Raw genomic sequence first — 23,667 nt, forward strand, 5'->3', positions numbered from 1 at the left:
TGAGTAGGACTGGTATGGTTACTGATAATTTGGGGAATATTGTGTACTGTGAGGTGAGATGTCAATACTTCACTGAGAAAAGGGACTGATCATGTATTACCCAAACCATGTCTATGTTCAAAGGGTGATTAATAGAATTGATCAAAGTTCAAACTGTGAGTTCTTATTGTGAGTAATGCAGGTTTTTGTTGTTTGTTTTTGACTCATTCAGTAAATCCAGAACTTCATATTACTCACAAAAAATCTTAAAGAACTTTTCTACATAAGCAATGGTCCACAACAAATTATTGTGAAGCAGAAACTGAAAAATCACCAAACAAAAAGCAGGTCTGTAAACTACATTTTAAAACTATAAACTTAGAAATAGGAGTTTGAGAATAGAGTGACAGGATAATACTGTTTGTTTCTCTCCTCTACATCAGACTCCACCCCCTTTGCTTTATAATGAGCATGTGTGTCTCCTATATGGTTTCACAGATGCAGCATCATAGTCAATGTGGGATTGCAAGTAAGTAAGTAAAGCACATTTCACACATTGCACGCAGTGTACCCAGATTAGCAATACATATGTGAGGAGGAAGAGATGTATGCTGGGAACTCTCACATCTGTAAACTGGTAGCTGTTGCCACAGTGACATCAGTGACAGTGTGTGTGTGTGTGTGCGTGTATGAGAGCATGTATTTGTGAGTGTGGGTGCATGTGTGTGTGTTTTGGGGTGGGCAGGGGTGTATCACTTTTGCAGGTTTATCACTTTGTACATTTACTATGTTTGTGAAATGATGTCTTTCTCCAAGTCCTTCAAATGTGGTTCTGGCCATCACACACAGCAGTGTGTGTTTGTGTGTTTGTGTGTTTGTGTGTTTGTGTGTTTGTGTGTTTGTGTGTTTGTGTGTTTGTGTGTTTGTGTGTTTGTGTGTTTGTGTGTGTGTGTGTGGCGGATAGAAGTTATACTTTGGGTGTCGTAATGAAATGAACTGACCAAACAGCAGTGAGGGAGGTTATGTTGGGTCTCACCCCCTGAGCTTCTACATCGTGTCTCTGTGACAAAAGATGGAGCCACTTAACTAAGAATGAGACCGTCCTCACTGACAATGTGAGAATATCTGATGGATCACTGAATGATAAGGAAGAAAGAGGACGTACCACATGACAACTTACAAAACCTACCGCATCTCTATATTTGGTGTGTGTTGTGTTGAGCTTAGTTTGTCAGAGTTTCATCTGAATACACTTCCTCTCCACTATAAGTGTACTTGTGAAGTCATTCAGTAGACTTTATTGAAGAGTGTGTACGGTGTGTATCAGCAGTCCTGCTGTAGCTGTGTGTAGTGTGTGTGTAACTCAGTAAGAATGCAGGTGTGTGTTTATCTGCTCCTTGTGCTCCACGCTGCTGATGGTGAGTGTTACCTTCTCTCTACAGGTGTTGTCATCCTCATACATTCATTTGCACAAAGGTATTTATATCTGGGAGCAGCAGAGAGTAGCAGCTCACCACTTACCCCAGATTCTGTCTATCGACCAAGAAATTTTGCCTCTTTAGTTTAGAACAAAAGCTGTTAAATGCTAACGTTGCTAACAAACACTGGAGGTCAACAGCAACTCAAATATAGCCTTCGTAAATACATGCCCACAAACTTCTCTCAAGCCGGTCAAACCGCATCCAAGTGTTAATAAATGTCTCCCAGATTAGTCGGTGTGTCGTATAACTCACTGTGAACTAGACAAGTGAAGAAACACGTCACCGGGAAGCGACCTGGATGAGATTTGAGGACATGTAGCTCGATATCTGACTTATTTACAAATCCTATTAGCTATCGTTGCTGTTGGCTTCCAGTGTTTGTTTGCAATGTTAGCAGCTTTTTGTTCTAAAGGAGCGAAATATGGACTCCAAACATGTCTTGTCCACCCGGGTTAAAGGAAAATAAAGTAAATTTGCTTCTTCGCCGACTTGTTCTGTTAAGTGGCACTGAAATCTGCGCTGTGGTTCAGTCTGGTAGAGAGGAACCGGTGCTAATTACTTGCTAATTACTGATTAGTTACTTCAGACCAGCATAAGCTAGGAATTGTACGGACATTAGTAAGACTGATGGAATTGAGAAACAGGAAGAGTACAAGATTAATGTGATCTCATGAATTTTGACATGCCCATCGTATCTCTTATTGAGCTAGCAGTCAACCAAGACAGTACTACTCTATATTACCATGGAGACCAGAGGAGGGGCAGAGCTCACTACCTGCAGGTTAAAGAGCTGGACTGGTACTGAATAAATCCATTTCAATCAAGAGGTCTCAGCTATCAGGACTTCCCAGAGGGTTTCAGCCAGACAGCTGTCTCCCACCGTGAAGACAGTTTTTTACTTGCTTATTATGGTTTACCCCCGTGCTGCTCAGGGACACTGACTATAGTACTTGCTGACACTTCCTACAGTGTAGTGACTCAGATTAGGCTGGACCCCTGCTCAGCTTTCCTGAAACACAACCCATGCTTAACGACATGGTCAACTAAAGTGGCCCAGATCTCATCCGTGATGGTTGCTCTTCCTCCCCCTCATCCTCTTCCTCATCCTCGCTCTCCAATACTGACCTCCATTGATATCCAACCAAGATATCGAGCCTGTGGCCTCTTTATAATGCTCAGGTTCTGATTTCTAAGTGTCATTAGTAAAATTCGTCTTCACCTATGAGTACTGGGTTTAGTTAATTGATAAATGGATGCATCAATTGCATTTGAGGGTTTTCCTTAAGAAACACGTATTTCTGTTGAATGATGTGTCCAATATAGAGAATTGTGTTTAACGTATTGAAAAAAAAATGTGTTTTAGAAATACAAAATGAGTGTAAATCAGGGAAGGTGCTTTTGGTTTAGTATAACAGGTCAGGAGATGGGCTACATGAGTTAGTGGTTTCAATTATTGTGTCACATGTCCCAGTTTTTGTGTCTTGCAAAAAACTGTAATATCGCAAAAACAGTACAGTTTCCCAGCAAGCACATCTTCCTCCTAGCAAACTTGGAGCACTGTTTAACAATTTAACAATACATAACTCTCACTCTCTCTCTCTCTCTCTCTCTCTCTCTGTCTCTCTCTCTCTCTCTCTGTCTCTCTCTCTGTCTCTCTCTCTCTCTCTCTGTCTCTCTCTCTCCTCTCTCTCTCTCTCTCACACTCACACTCACACTCACACTCACAGACAAGTATACACACACAAAAAATCAAGCACAGCTGCTGCAGGATGGCCAGACCCACATCTGAAGGACTTGGAGAAATACAATTTTACACACACAGTAAATGTACATTCAAAGTGATACTTGTAGATGCAAAAACACCTTCCTGCCCTGCTCTCTCTCTCTCTCTCTCACACACACACACACACACACACACACACACACACACACACACACACACACACACACACACACACACACACACACACACACACACACACACACACTCTATCTCTCTCTTCTTGTTGGGTGTTTGGGCTTCAAGTTCTCCTATGTTGTTCCTCTTATCTTAGAGGTTTAGAAAAATGTACAAATAAAAAATGAACAAATAAGAAAAAAATAAAACCATAAAGTACAGTACAGCATGCACCTCTTCCTTCTCACATATGTATTGCTAAACCTGGTGCACTTTAGCAATACATAACACACACACACACACACACACACAGACATGCATATGCGCATGCTTCCTTTTTGGGTCCGTGATCTTAAAATTCTGCTGTGCTGTTCCTCTGAGTGGTGTGTGAACGACATGTTTACTTCTTTCACTCACCCATGAAGATTGTTAAACAGTATCCAAATCCTCATCAGTGACAGAGATTCAGTTCTGAACTTCATGGTTTAATCAGTCAATCATTAACTGTCTCTGGCAGCATAAATTCCAGTGACTCCAGTTTAAAGACTGTTTTCTTATTTAGTCCCAAGTTATTCTGATGTCACCATAGTCATAGCTACCAGTTTACAGATGTGAGAATTCCCAGCATGCACCGCTTCCCCCTCACATATGTATTGCTAATCTGGGTGCACTGGGTGCTATGTGTGAAATGTGCTCACTTGTTTATTTCTGTTTGTGTTATTTATTCCTCATTTGTTCATCAATTGGTCAGGAGGCTTGGACAGCCCATGCTGCTGCGTGCGCACACAGACATACGCACACACACACACTGTTTCTGTTAGTGGTATTTTTTCCTCACTTGTTCATTCTGTATATGATGCAGCTCTTGTCCACTACCCACTTCTGTGTCCAGCTGCCTGTGACAGAGGTCACACCTCATTGTGGTTGACTGTATATGTGGTACAGTCCTTTACATGTGGTGTATGATGTATTTCTTTGGTGCCTTTGTGTGTTTCACTAATTGGGGCGTGGGGGTGGGTTCCAGGCAGAGGCTACAGTGAGTTCTGATCTCATGAATTCTGACATACTCATCATATCCAAGACGATACTACTCTGTCTTACCATGGAGACCTGAGAAGGGGCAGAACTCACTACCTACAGGATAAAGAGTTGGACTAGTGTTGAATAAATACATTTGGCAAGACAAGTGAGGTATCCAGGTCCAGCTCTACGGTGGGTGTGAAGACCCACTGTGCAGAAAATGCAAAAATTAAAAAAAGCAAATTCATTAGAATGGAAACGCGTGTGCTACAGTTCCAAAATGCAGTACAACTTCAGAAATGCTGCAAACTCAGTCACAACACAACGGAACTGTTTTCGGAAGTTGCCTCGCATTTCCAAAATATAGCACACATGTCATTTTGAATAAAGTGTTTTCTGAATTTGTATAGCGTTCAGGAATTTGCATCAAGTTTGTAAACTGTAGCACATGTGTTTACCTTCTGTGTTCTTGAAAAGAAACAGTAACTCAAACATAATGTGGAATACAAGTGTAGTAACAAGAGTGAAGGTGAAGTAGGTGAGACACTGATTCAGAGATGGAACTGCACCTTAACAACCACAGCACCACAAAAGGTACCAAATACAAACAGTGCAGACTGACTCTGCTTATTGGTTTTGCCAAAGTCATATCTCGGCCCATACCATGAAAAACTGAATGTCACTCACTTTATTGAGCTAAATAATTTTTAAGTAATATGTAAATATTGTTACATTTTCAAAACACATTGCTTACTCTCCCATTCCTTACAGTCCATATATAGAATATAATTTGTAAAAATAACCTGTTTTGAAATCACTGTTTCTCTGATGTTATGAGAACCAGCTCATTTACTTATCTCTGCCTCTTTGGCCTACAGCAGTTTAACCCCTAACACCTACATTGCAGTTTTCAGACATATTTCAGCTCTTAGTGCTTTTTAAATGAAGCACAATACAGGGCAGCCAATCAGAACAGAGCTCATTTATCTTACATCTTAAAGGCACAGCAACAGAAACTGCCTGTTTAATTCCAAGGGATAAAGAGAGGATGGAAAATCGTTGTGTCAAAGTGAATAATGACTCTTTTTGGAAGATAACGCCACAAAAACATTGTAAGAGGACACCAAAGCAAAGTATAAAATAAAGGATAAATGTAGGATATGCGCCCCCTCTAAAGACCTTTTGGTGTATTTGGTGAGGTGGGAAGGTGAGTAGCTACAGCTACAGCTGAAGAAGCACCAGGGGCTCCTGTCTGGGTCCCACTGGGCAGCCATATGCAGGGCAGCTGTGTACAGCACAGGTTCTGAACTTGGCTGAAGGGTGCAGTTTCAGCACCTTGGACAGCAGTCAGGCTGCCTTGGAGATGAAAGTTGTTTGGTCTGTGGTACTGGTCTACAACTCTGAAAACATTTTACTAAAGTCCGTTCTTATTTGGTCCTTTTAATGAAATCCACATCTCTAAGTACAAACCCCATCTCTAAGTAAAACTATATCATCTCTTGGAAACATTAAAATAAAAAATGGGAAAAAAAATTAGCAAAGCATTAGCCATTAGATTAGAACATATTATTCCATCACTGATGCACTCTGATCAAACTGGTTTCATCAAAGGAGACACTCAGCCATTAACAGGGTAGACTACTTAACCTAATACTGTGACGGTGGCAGTTCAGAGGGAGCGAGAGGCAAGGTTGCGCCAAAGTGCTCTTTATTTTCCACTGTCAATGTTTGACGATACCACTACTAATGACAAACACTACTCTGTTCCAGTAGTCCTTGTAGCGATGTACACGTTGGGAGTGAGCAGTCCGACGGGCCACTAATGTGCTGCACTCTCTCTCGACCTGTGAGTTTAAATAGAGAGAACGAACAAGGAACAGGTGAAGGTGATTAGTAGGCAGGAGACTGGGAATGAGGCAGGTGTTTAGTGTGATCCCTAGCAGGAGTGGGCGTGTCCCTCCCTCTGGCTGCCCGGCCAACTGTGACAAATACGTCACACCTCACCCCACATATTAGAAACTGCTATGCAGAGAAGGCCTTCAATAAAGAAAACTGGAAGTTTTTCTCCTCACATTGCATAAAATCTTTAAAACCACACCCAAGGCTACAGTCAGTACTAATGTAATACGATCACAAAATGTGCATAGAGGTACTAGGCAAGGAAGCCCACTCTCTCTATTGCTGTTCTCAGTTCTTATATTTATAGATTTATTTATTACTATTTATGCTTTTTAGGGGGTTTGTCTTTTTGCAGTTTTTATTTTATTTTGTTGTTGTTACAGCGCAGTGCACACTAGCCTACAGCCTCAATTAGTTACTTTACAGATATTCAGCATTATTTAGCAAACAGTGGTTAAACAGCTTTTGACAGCTTTAACAACAAAAAGAACAAAGTAACAGAGAAAAGGTGAGAAAATGTTTCTATTTCCTGTGATAATTGTTGGGTTGTGATGACATTGTACTGTCTACATCCAAAGTGGTCTTTACTTTGGTGACTCCTTTAGTGGTTCTGTGTCAGTGGGTGGATTTCACAGCTTCTCTTAAGTCATTTTTTCTTTATAGTATTAAAACTACAACATGATCATAGACTGCTGCATTCCACCTGTACTTTATGAATAATATGAATGCTATCAGACAATGCTCATGTTTACCTGATTAAATGATCAATGTTTATTTTGATCAGCATGTAGTCTAGAGCTCTTCCTGTCTGATCTCTCTAATATTTGCTAAGATACACATTCAGTTTGGTCCTCTGATCACTAAGTGCAGGAGTGAAATGATGTGTCCAAACAGTGCTGAGGGGGATCACTGTGTAGCACTACTTCTTACTGCAGGATCACTTTACTGAGGATGGGGACTGAACACTGGCAGCTCAGGAGGAAGTGATGACACTAGAAATACACTGTTTCACTGTTAGATTTAGTCTGTATGTGAGAGAGAAAGAAGTGGAGGAATAATTTATTTTGCACTTGAACACACGTCCCCTCTACTGTGGATATTAGTGGGTGGAGAATTTCAGTGGAGTTCTACTGAGAGAGTTGTAGAGTTCCAGGTTATAGTCGTGTGGTGGTTCCACTAGACAGACTGTAGTCTGGGCTACAGTTTTCAGTGTTCAGTACACTGTAGTTTTGTAGAGTGTATAAGATGTGTAGCAGCGTTACTGCTGTAGCTGTGTGTAGTGTGTTGTGGAATGCAGGTGTTTTTATCTGCAGATGTGTTTTTACTTCCTTTTTGGAAATGATGTGCAGACGAAGTCCTGTGAAGCATTTGAGGTGCTTCATTATTGTACTGCTAAAGGATTCGAAGCTTTGGAGCATTGAAAGCTGGTGACAAAACACCAACCTGGCGGTTTTCAGAAATTATAGCAGCCATAGATTCAAAACTGCGCAATACAACACTGCACCGCCTTCATATTTCATTTAAAAAAAAAATGATGATCAGTAATGTAATTGATCAGTAATTCAATTCTGCAATAATTTGTTTAAAATCATTGTTTCCCTTTTTATGTGAAAACATAGTACAAAAATACTGAGAGACAACAGGGTGACGTTATGAAACATTTACTCTCCCCTTTGGCTTCTATAATTTGCACATTTCAAATTTTTTAGTAAAAAGATAAAGCTTCTAAGTTATAGGAGAGTGCCAAACCTATGAAACAGTCTCAACGTCATCCTGTGTATCTGTGATGTTTGAAGCTTCAAACAAGATTAGTCACGTTATTAGTAACTTTAGTGGTAATGTTAGTGGTAATAGTAACTTTAGTGGGAGTGGAGAGGGAGAGAAGGAAGGAGGGAGGGAGTGGAGAGGGAGAGAAGGAAGGAGGGAGGGAGGGAGAGAGAGATGAAGGGAGGGGGAAGGGAGAGAGAGAGGGATGGAGGGAGCCGGAGCGAGGGAGAGAGAGGGAGGGAGAGAGACAATCTATAATCAATATAATCAGACATTTACATCTTATAACTTGATGGTCATGCATCCATCATACCAACATCTATTGGGAAATCTCTTAATGATTTCCAGTACCATCATCAGTTGGCTGGTACCATCAGTACCATCAGGTGACTGGACCTGCAGCAATTAAGTATGTCATATATAATAATAATGGAGTATGTCATATATAATAATAATGGAGTATGTGATATATAATAATAATGGAGTATGTGATATATAATAATAATTAAGTATGTCATATAAAATAATAATAACGATGTCATATGTAATAATTAAGTATGTCATATATAATAATAATGGAGTATGTCATATATAATAATAATGGAGTATGTCATATGTAATAACAGCCATTTTACATGTAAATGTGCAGCCATGTTTAATAGTGAAGGCCTTTATCTCGTGTGTTTCTGCAGGCTGCAGTTTGGCAGAAAATCAGAAGACAGACATCACTGCATACACAGGAGACTCAGTACTGCTGCCCTGCTCCTGTACTGACCCACACGCCAAACCTGAGAGTTTCACCTGGAAGAAACACAACACAATCAGAAACACATGGGATGTGATCATCAGTGAGAGTGAACAGTACAGAAACAGAGTTCAGCTGGGTACTGCTCACTCTCCAGGAAATCTCTCTCTACTCATATCACACCTGACTGAAGAGGATAAGGGATACTACAGGTGTTATCTTACAAACCAGAAATATAAAGACATCAGACTCACCGTTAAAGGTAAAACACTGTTTTTGATCCAAATCCAACTGCAAATGATAAATCCAGCTTTAAGGTTTTCTTATGTATCCACACTAGCAAAGTCTTGGTTGTCTGAGTTACTTGTAGACTTTCTGCTGTCATATTTGTTGTTGTGCTGTCATCTGTGCACATTACCAGTAACGTTTAGTTCAGTGATGGTCAAATACTCCTTTAATTGTAACAAATATCTTGTGCAGTTCAAGTAAGAATGTCTCAGGTTTTTAACACACATGTTTCTTTGTTTTGGTTTTTCTGTTCCGACCTCTCGTTTGGTTTTTCTGTCACTGTTTTCATCTTTGTCTAGTTTGCATTTGTTAATCTTTGTATAAATATCCGTTGTTTTATCATCTTGGTTGTGGGTATCTGAATGTGCGCTCTCGTCCTCCCGTGAGTTTATTGTTGTTTGGTAACGTTATTAGCCTGCTCGTTATTCTAGTGTTTACTGTTTAACTTTCTTCTTGGTAATGATGTGCAGACGAAGTCCTGTGAAGCGTTTGAGGTTCTTCCTTATTGTACTGCTGAAGGATTCGAAGCTTTGGAGCATTGAAAGCTGGTGACAAAACAGCGACACCTGGTGGTTTTCAGAAATTATAGCAGCTAAAGATTCAAAACTGCGCAGCACTATAAACAATACAACACTGCACCGCCTTCATATGTCATTAAAAAAAAAAAGGATGATCAGTAATGATGTTTAGTAATTAAATTCTGAAATAATTTGTGTAAAATCATTGTTTCCTTTTTATGTAAGTACAACAGGTTGGCGTTATGAAATGTTTACTCTCACTTTTGACTTCTATAATTAGCACATTTCCAATTTTTTTTAGTAAAAAGATAAAGCTTCCAAGTTATAGGACACTGCCAAACTTATGAAAGTCTCAAGCTCATTCTGTGCTTCAGTGACGTCTGAAGCTTCGACCATCGTTAGTCACGTGTTGTTAGTAACTTTAGTGGTAATATTAATGGTAATGTTAACTTTAGTGGTAATAGTAACTGATACAAGCTTCGGTACACTGTGTGATACGAGCTTCGATGTCTTAGTATCAAATGTTACATCACAATTTTATTGTTTCTGCACAGTTCCTGTATCATTTTTCTCCCTTTTTGGTGTTCCATTTAGTCAGTGCTTAGCTTGCAACATTTTGTTAATTTTGCCGTTGTGTCTACCTGTTTTGCAAATGAAGAACTTTTGTTTACACATGTGCGTCAAGTCCTGTCTGCCTCTGCGTTACATTATCGTTCTGAAAACTGCACAGTGTGCAGATCATTAATGTTGGTGGACCAGCTGGATCAAAATCACTAATGTGTTCTTATTTTAGATTTTTGATTTAAAACATCTAAAATAAGAAGCAAGGCTTTGCTATGACAAGTTGCAAATGGGCGTAAACAAACAGTCATAAAAGTTGATTTAGTCAATGTTGATGTCAGCTTGACATTACAAGTGACATATTTGGAGCTTCTGTTACTGTAATTATTTACCCCTGTCCCACTTACCTACAAACAAAGGCAGAGGTGCAGGCAAAGGTTTAATGCACATAAAATTACAAAATGTATCTGATTCCAAATTATGCCTGTAATTATAATTTATATTCTGAAGAGAATGCTCTACTGCATTGTCTAGCATGTGTTATGAGAATATGCATAACCACCTTTCTGAAATTCCTGTCTTAATGCATCCTGCTTTTTCAGTGGTTCTGTCAGCCTAACATAGGATTTGACCTACTAAACTTATAGTGCAGAGATTGGAAACTTTACAGGAAACTGGTGTCAGCACACTAAATATATATAAAAATATAGCTGGCTCTTCACTCGGCCTCAATCTACCAGTGTAGAGAATTTTGACTACACCTTTAGATTTCCCCTCTCTTCAGAAATTATGAGTGATTAACATCATCTGCGAGTGTCTGGACTCCATCAGTGTCATTGCAAATACTACACGGAGAGCCGAGCTTCATAAGTTAAATGTAGCAAAGGGTTAAAGAAGGTGAAGTGGGTGGCCAGGCCGGGAACAGTAGAGTATGTCTGCTGAGGCATAGAGAGAGAGAGAGAGAGAGAGAGAGAGAGAGAGAGAGAGAGAGAAAACAAGCCCAAGGGAGAGATTTCTCCAAATGTACGTCTTCAGTCCACCAACTCTGCTCCAGCTCCACTCTCAGCTTTGCTCCAGCATTAACTCCATATGGTTCACAATTTCTTTAGTCTGATCTTGATTGATCAACAGCAGAGTTTGTCCAACACTGACTAATCAAAGAGTGACCACATACGAGCAGCATCCCTGTCATAGCACATCCAAGAGGAACCCACAGCTGGTAGAGTGATTTACTGTCCTGAATAACAATTGATGAATAACAATATCTCTGCAAGAGACCACAGATGACCACAACAGTTGGTGGCAAACAAGAACAAGACTTCATAGTTGAGAGTTTGGTGTACACGTATAAATATGTTATGATTTTCTTGGTTGAAATGACATAGTATGCCATGACAGTTGACATTGTAGCTCAGTCTCTCTCAGTGTACACATATCTCAGCTACCTGTATGAGGGCATTATGGAATTTGTAGTTCATGAAGCATTTATGTATAAAGTCTTGTAATTTTGCTCTTTTTTTATCTTAATTTTGTAGCTGCTTGGGTTGAGGCTTTAGATTAGAATTTTCTGGAATGTCTATGGAAATACTGACCAGTATGCTTCCAGATCCAAGACTGTTGAATAAATGTGTGATCACTGTTCTCCCTCTGACATATGCTGCCTGCTAAGGCATCTTATTTAGGTTCAATTTAAAGGCAGCATCAGACACTAAATCTGCAGTATAAATAATCTTTCACACCGAACACGAGAAAAATCTGCCTGGTGAAAAACCTCATTCACTTGAAGGGGCAAGAGCTGCTATTCTTATACTAATTATTAGAACAATGTCACAAGTAGTGTTAGCTGTTTTCTGAAGGACTACGTTCCCCAAAATTACACAATACCAAGACCGCCCATAATCCCCTCATTTTGCTCCACCCATGTGAAAACATGAGCGAGGTGGCAGTTAGATGTGACCGACGCTTAAGTCTTCATACATGATGGGAATGTAATTAGAATGGGAATCTAACTGGATCATGTCTGTTACTCAGACCTTTGCCTGTACAGACAACACCAGACCCCTCACTAGACACACAGACAAACTCAGTGAGATCAGGTGGAAAACTGAACAAACATCAGCACTTCAAGAATCTGTAGCATTTGTTGTATGTGACACTTGATTGCTGTAACAGCTGGAGTGCCGCAGGGCGCGGAGCAGGACGCACAGACTCCCTCGACTTTGACACACATTTATTGATACTTAACGCTTACGACGACGGCACTCACACAACATAAACGGATAATACGAATACACGTAACACTGCAGGAACACTAACGACGGCAACACAAACATATACGTTTAACATGAATACACGTAGGACTAGCAACACAAACAATGACCAACACTAATGCACACACCAACAGGGGTTTAACTACACACACACACACAACATTAAACCAGGGGCAGGTGTGTGCCATCATGGGGGCGTGGTTACAAAACAAAAAATCACTTCAACTGCAGGCGGTGGGCCGTACTGCATATAGCGACTGGTCTGTATCAATAACTACTGTACTACATAAAACAAAAAATCTATCCAGCGGCAGGATCTGCAGTTCTACTTCTGTCTGTTTCTAGTTACATCTTCTGTTTGTATTTGTATTTCATGCCTGTAGTTAATGACTCTTGTCTTCTGTCCTGTTTAGGTTCTAGTCAGTTATATACCCATATTACACACGACTTGTTTAGTTTCCTTATTTAGTTACTACTGTTCTCATTTGCTCTAGAGAGAGGGGGAGAAAGAGAAAGGGAGTAAGAGAGAGAAGGAGGGAGGGAAAGCGAGGGCAAGAAGGAGAGAGAAAAGGAGGGAGGGGAGGAAGGCAGAGAGGGAGGGAGGGAGAGAGAGAGAGAAAGGAAGAAATAGAGAATGAGGGATGGAGAGAGAAGGAGAGAAGGGGGGAGGGAGGGAGCGAGGGTGGGCAGAGGGGGAGAGAGAGAGAGAGGGGGGGAGGGGAGAGGGACACAGAGAGAAGGAGGGAGGGAGAGAGACAATCTATAATCAATATAATCAGACATTTAAATCATATAACTTGATGGTCATGCATCCATCATACCAGCATATATTGGGAAATCTCTTAATGATTTCCAGTACCATCATCAGTTGGCTGGTACCATCAGTACCATCAGGTGACTGGACCTGGAGCAATTAAGTATGTCATATATAATAATTAAGTATGTTATATTTAATAATAATGGAGTATGTCATATATAATAATAATTAATTATGTCATATATAATAATAAGAACGGAGTATGTCATATTAAATATTAATTAGGCCTTTATCCTGTGTGTTTCTGCAGGCTGCAGTTTGTCAGAGAATCAGAAGACAGACGACATCACTGCATACACAGGAGACTCAGTACTGCTGCCCTGCTCGTGTATTGACCCACACGCCAAACCTGAGAATATTACCTGGAGGAAACACAACACAAACAGAAATACATGGGACGTGATCACCAGTGAGAGTGAACAGTACAGAAACAGAGTTCAGCTGGGTACTGTTCACTCTCCAGGAAATCTCTCTCTACTCATATCACAGCTGACTGAGAAGGATAAGGGAGACTACAGGTGTTCTCTTCCAAACCAGAAATATAAAGACATCAGACTCACCGTTAAAGGTAAAACACTGTTTTTGATCCAAATCCAACTGCAAATGATAAATCCAGCTTTAAGGTTTTCTTATGTATCCACACTAGCAAAGTCTTGGTTGTCTGAGTTACTTGTAGACTTTCTGCTGTCATATTTGTTGTTGTGCTGCCATATGTGCGCATTACCAGTAACGTTTAGTTCAGTGATGGTCAAATACTCCTTTAATTGTAACAAATATCTTGTGCAGTTCAAGTAAGAATGTCTCAGGTTTTTAACACACATGCTTCTTTGTTTTGGTTTTTCTGTTTCGACCCCTCGTTTGGTTTTCCTGTCATTGTTTTCATCTTTGTCTAGTTTGCATTCGTTACTCTTTGTATAAATATCCCTTGTTTTATCGTCTTGCTTGTAGGTCTTTGAATGTGCGCTCTCTCGTCCTCCCATGAGTTTATTGCCTAATCGTTATTCAAGTGTTTACTGTTTAACTTCTTTTTTGGTAATGATGTGCAGACAAAGTCCTGTGAAGTGTTTGAGGTTCTTCCTTATTGTACTGCTGAAGGATTCGAAGCTTGGGAGCATTGAAAGCTGGTGACAAAACAGTGACACCTGGTAGTTCTCAGAAATTATAGCAGCCATATATTCAAAACTGCGCAGCATTAGAAACTATTACAACACTCCGCCGCCTTCATATGTCATTAAAAAAAATGGATGATCAGTAATGATGTTTAGTAATTAAATTCTGAAATTATTTGTCTAAAATCATTGTTTCCCTTTTATGTAAAAGACAACAGGTTGGCGTTATGAAACGTTTACTCTCACTTTTGACTTCTATAATTAGCATTTCCATTTTTTTTTAGTAGAAAGAAAAAGCTTCCAAGTTATAGGACAGTGCCAAACTTATGAAACAGTCTCACCCTCATCCTGTGCTTCAGTGATGTCTAAAGCTTCGACCGTCATTAGTCACGTGTTGTTAGTAACTTTAGTGGTACTATTAATGGTAATATTAACTTTAGTGGTAATAGTAACTGATACAAGCTTCAGTACACAGTGTGATACAAGCTTCGATGTCTTAGTATCAAATGTTACATCACAATTTTATTGTTTCTGCACAGTTCCTGTATAATTTTTCTCCTTTTGGTGTTCCATTTAGTCAGTGCTTAGTTTGCATCAATTTGTTAATTTTGCCGTTGTGTCTACCTGTTTTGCAAATGAAGAACTTTCGTTTACACATGTGCGTCAAGTCCTGTCTGCCTCTGCGTTACATTATCGTTCTGAAAACTGCACAGTGTGCAGCTCATTAATGTTGGTGGACCAGCTGGATCAAAATCACTAATGTGTTCTTATTTTAGATTTTTGATTTAAAACATCTAAAATAAGAAGCAAGGCTTTGCTATGACAAGTTGCAAATGGGCATAAACAAACAGTCATAAAAGTTGATTTAGTCAATGTTGATGTCAGCTTGACATTACAAGTGACATATTTGGAGCTTCTGTCACTGTAATTATTTACCCCTGTCCCACTTACCTACAACCAATGGCAGAGGTGCAGGCAAAGGTTTAATGCACATAAAACTACAAAATGTATCTGATTCCAAATTATGCCTGTAATTACAATTTATATTCTGAAGAGAATGCTATACTGCATTGTCTAGCATGTGTTATGAGAATATGCATAACCACCTTTCTAAAATTCCTCAGTCTTAATACATCCTGCTTTGTCAGCGGTTCTGTTAGCCTAACCTAGGATTTGATCTACTAAACTTACAGTGCAGAGATTGGATACTTTACAGGAAACTGGTGTCAGCACTCTGAATATATAGAAAAATATAGCTGGCTCTTCACTCAGCCTCAATCCACCAGTGCAGAGAATTTTGACTACACCTTTGGATTTCCTCTCTCTTAATAAATTAACAGTGATTAACATCAACTATGAGCATCTGGACTCCATAAGTCTCATTACAAATATTACACGGAGAGCCAAGCTTCATGAGTTCAATGTAGCAAAGAGTTAAAGAAGGTGAAGTGGGTGACCAGGAACAGGAGAGCATGTCTGCTGGGGCTTCCAGGCAGAAAAAAGAGAGAGAGAAGGAGAGACAGAAAGAGAATGTGACTGAGAGAGAGCACGACAGAGAGAGAGAGGGAGAGAGAGAGAGCACAAGCCCAAGGGAGAGATTTATCCAAATGTACGTCTTCAGTCCACCAACTCTGCTCCAGCTCCACTCTCAGCTCTGCTCCAGCATTAACTCCATATAGTTCAGAATTTCTTTAGTCTGATCTTGATTGATCAACAGCCGAGTTTGTCCAACACTGACTAATCAAAGAGTGACCACATACAAGCAGCATCCCTGTCATACCACATCCGAGAGGAACCCACAGCTGGTAGAGTGATTTACTGTCCTGAATAACAATTGATGAATAACAATATCTTTGCAAGAGACGACAGATGACCACAGCAGTTGGTGGCAAACAAGAACAAGACTTCATAGTTGAGAATTTGGCGTACACGTATAAATATGTTATGATTTTCTTGCTTGAAATGACATAGTATGCCATGACAAATGATGTTGTAGCTCAGTCTCTCTCAGTGTACACATATCTCAGCTACCTGTATGAGGGCATTATGGAATTTGTAGTTCATGAAGCATTTATGTATAAAGTCTTGTAATTTTGCTCTTTTTTTATCTTAATTTTGTAGCTGGTTGGGTTGAGGCTTTAAATTAGAATTTTCTGGAATGTCTATGGAAATACTGACCAATATGCTTCCAGATCCAGACTGTTGAATAAATGTGTGATCACTGTTCTCCCTCTGACATATGCTGCCTGCTAAGGCATCTTATTTAGGTTCAATTTAAAGGCAGCATCAGACACTAAATCTGCAGTATAAATAATCTTTCACATCGAACACGAGAAAAATCTGCCTGGTGAAAAACCTCATTCACTTGAAGGGGCAAGAGCTTTACTTGCTTCTTTCTGAAAGAAAAGCAGCTGCTATTCTTATACTAATTATTAAAACAATGTCACAAGTAGTGTTAGCTGTTTTCTGAAGGACTACGTTCCCCAAAATTACACGATACCAAGACCGCCCATAATCCCCTCATTTTGCTCCACCCATGTGAAAACATGAGCGAGGTGGCAGTTAGATGTGACCGACGCTTAAGTCTTCATACATGATGGGAATGGAAATCTAATTAGAATGGGAATCTAACTGGATCATTTCTGTTACTCAGACCTTTGCCTGTACAGACAACACCAGACCCCTCACTAGACACACAGACAAACTCAGTGAGATCAGGTGGAAAACTGAACAAACATCAGCACTTCAAGAATCTGTAGCATTTGTTGTATGTGCCACTTGATTGCTGTAACAGCTGGAGTGCCGCAGGGCGCGGAGCAGGACGCACAGACTCCCTCGACTTTGACAGACATTTATTGATACTTAACGCTTACGACGACGGCACTCACACAACATAAACGGATAATACGAATACACGTAACACTGCAGGAACACTATCGACAGCAACACAAACATATACGTTTAAAATGAATACACGTAGGACTAGCAACACAAACAATGACTAACACTAATGCACACACCAACAGGGGTTTAACTACACACAAACACACAACATTAAACCAGGGGCAGGTGTGTGCCATCATGGGGGCGTGGTTACAAAACAAAAAATCACTTCAACTGCAGGCGGTGGGCCGTACTGCATATAGCGACTGGTCTGTATCAATAACTACTGTACTACATAAAACAAAAAATCTATCCAGCAGCAGGATCTGCAGTTCTACTTCTGTCTGTTTCTAGTTACATCTTCTGTTTGTATTTGTATTTCATGCCTGTAGTTAATGACTCTCGTCTTCTGTCCTGTTTAGGTTCTAGTCAGTTGTATACCCATATTACACACGACTTGTTTAGTTTCCTTATTTAGTTACTACTGTTCTCATTTGCTCTAGAGAGAGGGGGAGAAAGAGAAAGAGGGAGAGAGAGAGAGGAGGAGAGAAAGAGGGAGGGTGGGAGGGAGGGAGTGAAGGAGGGAGAGAGGAAGAGACTCGACCCAGGAGCCCCTAATTCATTCACTCCCAAAAAGAGAGAGAGAGAGAGAGAAAGGGATAAATGGAGAGTGAAGGAGGGAGGGGGAGAGAGAGAAAAGGAGGGAGGGGGAGAGGGAGAGATAGAAAGAAAAAGAAAAAAAGAAAAATAAGAGCAGAGAAGAGTCTCCTCTCACAGCTGGTGCTGTTCATTAACACACACTAACACTAACACATCAGGACCAGTCCGAAGTACAATCAGACCAAACCAAATTATTACACTTCACAAACTAAACTACATCACCCACTGGAACACAAACACAAGCACAAAGCAAAATGCAGCGTTATCTGGCCCTAAAACGTCAGTACACTGTAGCAGACGACCTGTACACAGTGACTGACATTAAACACAGAACCACGTTGACAAAGTCCAGACTCAGAGAACACAGCCTGGCCGTCCAGACCAGCCGATATAAATGTCATGGCTGCCCAGAGAACAGAGACTCTGTCAGCAATGTAAATATGACACTGTAGAGACAGAGCTGCACTTCCTCACTGAATGTGAAAAATTCATCCAAATACGGCAAATTTACTTTACAAAATCTGAGACGATCCACCCCAACTTTAAGTGTCTGTCTAACACTGAAACTGCCCATCCTACTGGGCGAAAAGAAGGAAAGCAGCACTTTAGCTGGGTGATGCATATCTGCCTGCCATAAGATGAGGGACAGTGATTAACCCACCCAAACACACACACACACACACACACACACGCATACACACACACACACACACACACACACACACACACACACACACACACACACGCATACACACACAGTTTATAAAAGTTACCTAACTATTTATTATTATTAACTATTTATTATTTTACATCCTTATTAATTTATTTATCTTTCTTTTCACTTCTTCCCTTTTACTTCTTCCAATTATTATTATTTCAGACCAATTACAGTTTCTCTTCAAGTTCTTTATCATAACAGAATTCTTAATTTCCATAATTGCAAAGGTTGTAATGTTGTGTAATGTTCATGTTATAACGCTGCTTTGGCAATAATACAATACTATAGTGGTATATGGTCACGCCAGTAAAGCTTACTGAACTGAAATGCACTGAGAGAGAGAGAGAGAGAGAGAGAGAGAGAGAGAGAGAGAGAGAGAGAGAGAGAGAGAGAGAGAGAGAGAGAGAGAGAGAGAGAGAGAGAGAGAGAGAGAGAGAGAGAGAGAGAGACTTGACTCAGAAGTCCCTAATTCATTCATTCAGAAAATGACTGAAGGACACACTGCACCTACAGAGCCCTGCAGCTTCAGACTTAGTCAACGTATCACCACCACTGACACACAGAGAACTGAACACGTCTGCTTGGCCAAACTGTACATACATCAGTTCTGTAGTACAAAATCTAAACATGTTAAATACATAACAGCCCTGAACCCTCATTACTTATAACTGATCACACTTTTCTATTCTTGCAGAGGCTCCATATAAACCTGTAAATCCTCCTCCAATGGACACTGACACATCAAGTCCAACAGCTTCAACTAAACCTACTACTACAATGATGTCTCCAAAAGGTTATAAGACATTCAGTCCATCATCTACTAATGGAGGTAACACACATTGGTTTAACGAGTGTGGGGCAGGATGCAAGCGTGAGTTAGCCTGGTTTGATGCGTTTTTTTTTTTTTTTTGTTTTTTTTTTTAATGAAAATGAAAGCACATATGAACGTACTGTGCTAATGTTGCATACACAAGGTAATACAAGCGATTAAGGCAAAATAACTGACATTAGTGGTTGTACAGGATTGGGCTTTATAGGGTAAATAATGAGGGTGAGACTAGACCCAGGTGACGGGGGTAAGTGAAAGGGGAAACACAGGACTCCTGTGTGAGGGCATGAACAACACAAAGCATGTGGAGGAACAAAAACAAACAAAGGAGCACATGGGGAGGAGGATGGTGGTGAGAGGTGTTACAGTAGCACCCACACCCCCCTTAACACGGGGCTCCTGTGTGATGGTGGTGAGAGGTGTTACAGTAGCACCCACACCCCCCTTACACGGGGCTCCTGTGTGATGGTGGTGAGGGGTGTTACAGTAGCACCCACACCCCCCTTAACACGGGGCTCCTGTGTGATGGTGGTGAGGGGTGTTACAGTAGCACCCACACCCTCCTTAACACGGGGCTCCTGTGTGATGGTGGTGAGGGGTGTTACAGTAGCACCCACACCCCCCTTAACACGGGGCTCCTGTGTGATGGTGGTGAGGGGTGTTACAGTAGCACCCACACCCCCCTTAACACGGGGCTCCTGTGTGATGGTGGTGAGGGGTGTTACAGTAGCACCCACACCCCCCTTAACACGGGGCTCCTGTGTGATGGTGGTGAGGGGTGTTACAGTAGCACCCACACCCTCCTTAACACGGGGCTCCTGACGTGCATAACAGTTGACAAGGGAGCCCGAGCCCGGCGTCACACAGCAGGGTCTGGAGAACCTGGACAAGGACAGGTGGGAAAGGAGGAAAAAAAAAAAGGGGAAAGTCCATCGGGTGAGGGGTGGAAACAGGACTTTGTACCACAACCAGAGACCTGACAGCAGGCTGGACAGGAGACGACTGGGTTCCAGCTTGGGCAGCGGGATGGACGGGAGCCCGGCTGAGAGTAGGAGCACGGGATACGGGATAACAGGAACCCGAACCACAGCTGGGATTGGGACAGTTACAAAGACATGAATGGGGACAGACAAAGGCAGACACTGGGATAGGTAGGGTAACAATGAAAAGTCGTGTCAGTCTCTCTCAGAGAGCGAGAGAGAGAGAGAGAGAGAGACCCCCCCCCGGGACAGCTATTCTGCTCAGGTGAAGACTAATCCACTCCATGAGGACTTGACCCAGCAGTCCCTATTTCATTCACTCACAGAAAATGACTGAAGGACACACTGCACCTACAGAACCTGTAACCTCACACTTAGCCATCCTATTAACCACCAGTAACACTGTGAACCGAAGACTTTTGCTTTTACAAACTGTACATACATCAGTTTTGTAGTACAAAATATAAATTTAAACATGTAAAATGCATGAAAGCACAGAACCTTCAGTACTTTCAACTCATCATATTTTCTATTCTTGCAGAGGCCCCACATTCATTCTGTTCATCAACTACCACTGAATTTAAGATGCATTTGTTTAATAATATTCTCCCATCAACTCCATAAAATGATTCCCCACTATATACTACTACTACGAATACTACTACTATTAATAATAATAGTAGTAAACGACATTTAGTTTAACATTTCGTTTAAGAGGGAGTGTTTGGAAGAGTAAACAGTTCACAGCTGTGTTAAATAAATGTATTCTGCTGCTGTGTGAGACTGGGGTCAGTGTTTGTTGTGTTGTTAAAGTCTCTCCTCAGACTCTGCCCTACATCCCCTTTGCTTTGGTCACTGTGATCTTCCTCCACATTATCGTGGCTGTGGTTTATTACACCAAGAGAAACAAAGGTAAAAATTTCATTAGCAAGCTGTTATAATCAGATTGTTTTCTCATTGTGTCCATTAACATCCATTTTACCATGTGCAGAGTCAGATCCTGAATGAACTGAGTTGTTCTTGTTCATGTGACCTGCTTCAGTGTCAGAAATGAGCAGAGTTCACTATAACACTGCTGGTGGAGATGGAACAGCTAGTCTGCAGTAGAGAAGAAAACCAAGAGAAATCAACAGACCAGCTACAGACCTACACACCTGTTTAACAGACCTGCCACACACATCTGATCAGCGTTAAGTGGCACTGAAATCTGCGTTGTGGTTCGGTCCGGTAGAGAGGAACCGGTGCTAATTACTTGCTAATTGCTAATTAGATACTAGCATAAAGTAGGACTTGTAGGGGCAGGACAATCTAGAACTAAATTCTGACTCCAACAAGCATCATTTTTGCTTGTCTGTAAAAAATGTATTGCGTCTGTAAAAAATGTATTGCGTTTTATTATTACATTATCATATTTTTCCCAAAGAATATTTTTTTCTGCATTTTATGTGTGTATTTCTATTGAAGGATTTTTTGATATTTGAATTTTAAATAGCAGCATATTTTTTTATGTTCTTAATCATGCCTTTTAAAGTCAAATGCCAAACTGTTGGCTGTACGCATCACTTCCACTGTGTATCTATTGTTGTTTCATAAATAAAGAGCCAAAGCAGGACAGAGAGTTGTGGTTTCTGTTTACACCCACTGATAACCACACACATCATGAAGGTGTGTGTGGTGCAGTTTGACAGCAGAATGTGTGTAGAGTGCAGTTCACTGACAGCAGTTGGATATGCCACTATCTGTTGGACATCACTATCTGTGATGTGTCTATCTGGGGGGAAATTGGCACACACACACACACACACACACACACACACACACACACACACACACACACACACACACACACACACACACACACACACACACACACACACACACACACACATAAAAACATATGCACCCACGCCCATGCACATTCATACAAACAAACAAACACATACACACACACATGGCACCATGACAGCATGGTTTCTGTCACATTCACTCCAGTGACTCCAGTTTAAAGACAGTTTTCTTAATTAGTCATATTTTTTTTTCTTTTGTCACTGTGGCCAAAGCAATGAGTTTACAAATGTGAAAATTCCCAGCATGCATCTCTGTCACCTCCCATATGTTTTGCCACAGCAATTGGCCAACAGCTCTGAACATGTTATACTAAAGGCTGTCCTTATTCAGTCCTTTTACTGATATCTACATCTCAAGGTGCAAACTTCATGATTAAACCCCCATGTCATCTCTTGGAAAGATTTAATCAAAAACATACTGAATGAGTGATGGAAATTAAAAAAAAAATGTTTTTCTCTATACATCTGCCCCAATCAAAAAGTCATTTTCACAGAATATAACACAAAGAAGTAGTTATTAGACATGCTGAGACTGTACAGTGTAGTAGAGTTTGTGGAGAAGCATCATCCATCTCGGTTCTCCAAGTCAGTTTCTCCCACAGGATGGCAGTGCTGTCCTGGAGTGATAAAAGCAACATGAGTCAGAGGGAAACACCTGATAGCCAGAGTCCAGTCAGTGGGAGGAAGTGGACTGCAGTGTTTACACAGGTATGGTGGACACTCCCCCACCCTCAGTCAGGGGTGATATGAGTAGAGAGAGATTTCCTGGAGAATCTTTAAGATGCTGAACTTTGCCTGTGTAACCCTGAGTCTGGTCAGTGGGGTAGATTTCTTTCTCTCTGAAGGTCCATTTAAGAGTGTGTGGTATGTGATGTTCAGTCCAGGAGCAGGTCAGTAGAACAGACCCTCCCACATGACCCTTTTGGTTCCCCCAGTTAATATGCAGTCTGTGAAAAACACCTGATGGAAACAGTTCAAAATTCCCAGGATGAGGGCCTCTGCCATCCTTTTTGAGTATCAAACAGGCCTTGACCCCCATAGTAACCCACAGATATTCTCACGTCATCAGTGAGAATGTTGTCATTGTTAGTTAAGTGGTTCAGTTCAATGTTATAGAGACAACATGTGGAAGCCTATTATGAACCCCAGGAACAACCATCAGCTCCACACAGCCACGCCCACTCGCACACCCCCCCGATCTGACTCACCGGATTTCTAGCGCATGCCTGATTCCTATTTAACTGTTCCTTTGTTTTTACCCTAATGGCCAAAATGTGTATTCTGTTCTTCAGTCTCCTCTACTTCAACTTAGGAACATGGAACACAAACTTATGTAGGCCTATTCTTGGTTTAAACATAATTCATTTCCCATCACTCAGTTCTTCCATAATCTTTTATT

The 23,667-nt window shown here is 40.9% G+C and overlaps 1 protein-coding gene and 1 long non-coding RNA gene across 2 annotated transcripts in view; both read left to right on the forward strand.

The window, feature by feature from the left end:
- The window catches only part of LOC145660001 (uncharacterized), a 70,908-nt gene extending 48,990 nt beyond the window's left edge, over nt 1–21,918 (forward strand). Inside the window, exons 2-3 of the long non-coding RNA XR_014126216.1 lie at nt 21,235–21,333; nt 21,464–21,918. This is a non-coding gene — a long non-coding RNA (uncharacterized LOC145660001). The remainder of the gene's footprint in view (nt 1–21,234; nt 21,334–21,463) is intronic.
- On the forward strand, nt 1,314–14,302 carry LOC145643378 (CXADR-like membrane protein). The gene is made up of 4 exons (XM_081694398.1): nt 1,314–1,397; nt 8,736–9,050; nt 13,493–13,810; nt 14,289–14,302. Exons 1-4 carry the CDS (start codon nt 1,352–1,354, stop codon nt 14,300–14,302), a joined length of 693 nt encoding a protein of 230 aa, XP_081550524.1. The 5' UTR covers nt 1,314–1,351.
- Nucleotides 21,919–23,667: the final 1,749 nt, after the last annotated feature.

Source organism: Electrophorus electricus, chromosome 2 (genome assembly GCF_041902795.1).
Source record: "Electrophorus electricus isolate QZ-2024a chromosome 2, ASM4190279v1, whole genome shotgun sequence".
In the NCBI taxonomy this organism is placed as follows: Eukaryota; Metazoa; Chordata; class Actinopteri; order Gymnotiformes; family Gymnotidae; genus Electrophorus; species Electrophorus electricus.